The following is a 2,330-nucleotide window of genomic DNA, read 5'->3' as shown; positions in this document are numbered from 1 at the left end:
AGGAGGGCCGCGGCGGGAGCCCGGCGGGCCCCCCTTCGCCGGAGGGCTCGGCACCCCTCCGGCCTCGCCGGCGGGCCGCGGCCCAGCGCAGGCCTCGTTTCCAAGCCGTCCCTCTGTTAAGCGGGCGGAAGATGTTTTCCCGAATTCTGTTTACAGGTGGATAATTTGTATTTTCTGTGGCCCCGGCCGTGTCGAGGGGAAACCTCGCGGGCTGTCGGCGGGGAGGCCGGGGGCACGGCGTGCGGCCCACGCACCGTCTCTGCCTCAGTTGGCAAAGCGGCTGCCCGGCCAGGCTCCGGAGCCAGGGGCCGCAGGGTATTTGCGGAATTTCCCAGTCAGGACCGGGACCCACAGGTGCAAAGACGTGCTCCCGGGCGCCGGAGGTCACGACCAGCAGGGTCAGGGCTCTGGAAGCGCGGAGGGCAGTGTCATAGGGCATCCAGCCAGCCATCCTGTTTGCCTAATCCTGCTTAAGCAAAGCCCGGCTCCGGCGAGGTGCTGGATCTGTGCTTAGAGCCTCGCTGACCCACTCGTGGTCATTGCCCTGCGGGGTTAAGGGCCCGACAGGGCAGGGTTAAGGGACAGACTGCGGTTTTGAACCCAAAAAGGCAAGAGTACGGATGCCCCCGGGAGTAGCTGTGTTTCATCGCGCTGTAAAAGCGACCGATCGGTTTAAAGCAAAGATACACATATTTTTTTAAATTTTGAACCCTCTTTCATGTGTTTAAGCATATTCAGAGAAGAAAAATAACACCACACACCAACTGAAATGCAACCCACTGAGAGATTTTAAAAAGCAAGTGTTTCGTTTTCAGGTTCACGTGGCACGTTGCAAAGGTTTGTCAGGATCTGATGTTTGCTTCAGTAGGATTGGTCCCATAAAGCTGCTTGTGTTCAGGTCAGCAGGAAAGTCGCGGAACTGCACCCAAGGAACTAGAGATGGCAGGAGTTGAATCCCTAATTTTAGTCTGCATCCCAAGCAACACTTTCAGTTGTATTCCTGTTAACAGTTTAACTGAACTTCTTATGCTGAGCTGTCGGTGCGGGAGCCTGCTTTCTGAAAAACAAAATGCTCCAAATTTTTCATAATTTCAGCAAGTGACAGATTTCACAAAACTGGCTAAATTTAGTCAGACAAATTGAAGAAAGTCATATCTTGCCATATAAAAATATATCAATAAAAATTACAGAGCATGCTGACTTCTGCCTTCAAAGATAGGTTTTAAATTATATTAGTGGTAAACATAGTATTTTCCTTTTAAAACTTGCTTTTTCAGGAGTTCAGCTGAATGCAAGTTGTGCTGGTGCCAAATCTGGGTGCTAATTTTCCAGGATTTAGGCGTGTATGTGTTTGCAGGAGAGGGACCTCTAGAAACGTGACTTCTGAGAGTGGTAAAACCGATGTCAGTGTGATCTTCCGATTATGAAGGGCTGTAAGATCAGGCCTTTAATGTTTTGGATCTTCTGTAGATTGTTTAGGAACGAAATGTGATTTTTGACTGTGTTTTTGTGTCCCAAATGGCTTGAGTAATGTCGAGTTCTCATAGAACCTTTTGACCAGTGGGAAATGAGAGCACTTTTGTCTCCTGAGGGTCTGGTTTAGTCAGAATAATTGAACTTATAAATTCGGGGGGAGGAGGGGGGAAGGTCTGTTAACTTGAATGGGAAAAGAGTATTTCATTTAATTTCTCCAGATCACTGTTTCTGATTTAATAGAAGTAACAGCAAGACTACTTTCTGGAGTATTGGTAACTTGGTTTTAATTTCCCAGTCGGTTTTCTAGTCCCTGTGTTTTTAATAGAAACAGAATATAAAATAAATGTACTGTCGACAGCTACTGAGTATTTCACATTTTAGAATATTAAGGGCCCCGGTCTTGTAATAAAGTAATCCTATATATTGCTAGTACACATTTATAAAGCTAGAATTGCAGAACTAGGGTCTTAAAGTGGTCATGATTAAAGCATATTAAGTGGTATATTTGATAAAGAAAGCCCAAGTGTCTTTTAGTTAAACTTATCTTTCTTTATAAGAGCCTTAATGCTGGAGAGAAGGAAAAGGACTTGTCTCCATTTGGAAGCACTTTGAAATCTGGTGGAAATATAGCCAAACATCTTTTTATTTATGTGTTCTAGCTTTCCAGAACATTTTTTTGCTTGGCCTTTTTTACCCAAATAGTGAACCGACAACTGTTATGTAGATTGATGAAAACACTCGGAGAAAAAAATAGTTTCTATGCATTTTAGATTAACTGATGCTGCAACTTTGCTTATAAAGATTTAACAAGATTTCCTGTTTACTGTTTTAATGGCTTTAGAAACACGAGCAGT

The 2,330-nt window shown here is 45.0% G+C and overlaps 1 protein-coding gene across 1 annotated transcript in view; it reads left to right on the top strand.

The window, feature by feature from the left end:
• The window catches only part of LOC104839437 (protein phosphatase 1 regulatory subunit 3E-like), a 2,605-nt gene extending 1,082 nt beyond the window's left edge, over positions 1 to 1,523 (top strand). Inside the window, exon 3 of the mRNA XM_010579723.1 lies at positions 390 to 1,523. Coding sequence (XP_010578025.1) covers positions 390 to 514 — 125 coding nt within the window. The 3' untranslated portion in view covers positions 515 to 1,523. The remainder of the gene's footprint in view (positions 1 to 389) is intronic.
• Positions 1,524 to 2,330: the final 807 nt, after the last annotated feature.

This window comes from Haliaeetus leucocephalus, unplaced genomic scaffold (genome assembly GCF_000737465.1).
Source record: "Haliaeetus leucocephalus isolate CR32 unplaced genomic scaffold, Haliaeetus_leucocephalus-4.0 Scaffold668, whole genome shotgun sequence".
In the NCBI taxonomy this organism is placed as follows: domain Eukaryota; kingdom Metazoa; phylum Chordata; class Aves; order Accipitriformes; family Accipitridae; genus Haliaeetus; species Haliaeetus leucocephalus.
The sequence above is the reverse complement of the archived record's forward strand: the minus strand, read 5'-3'. Positions and strand labels throughout refer to the sequence as shown.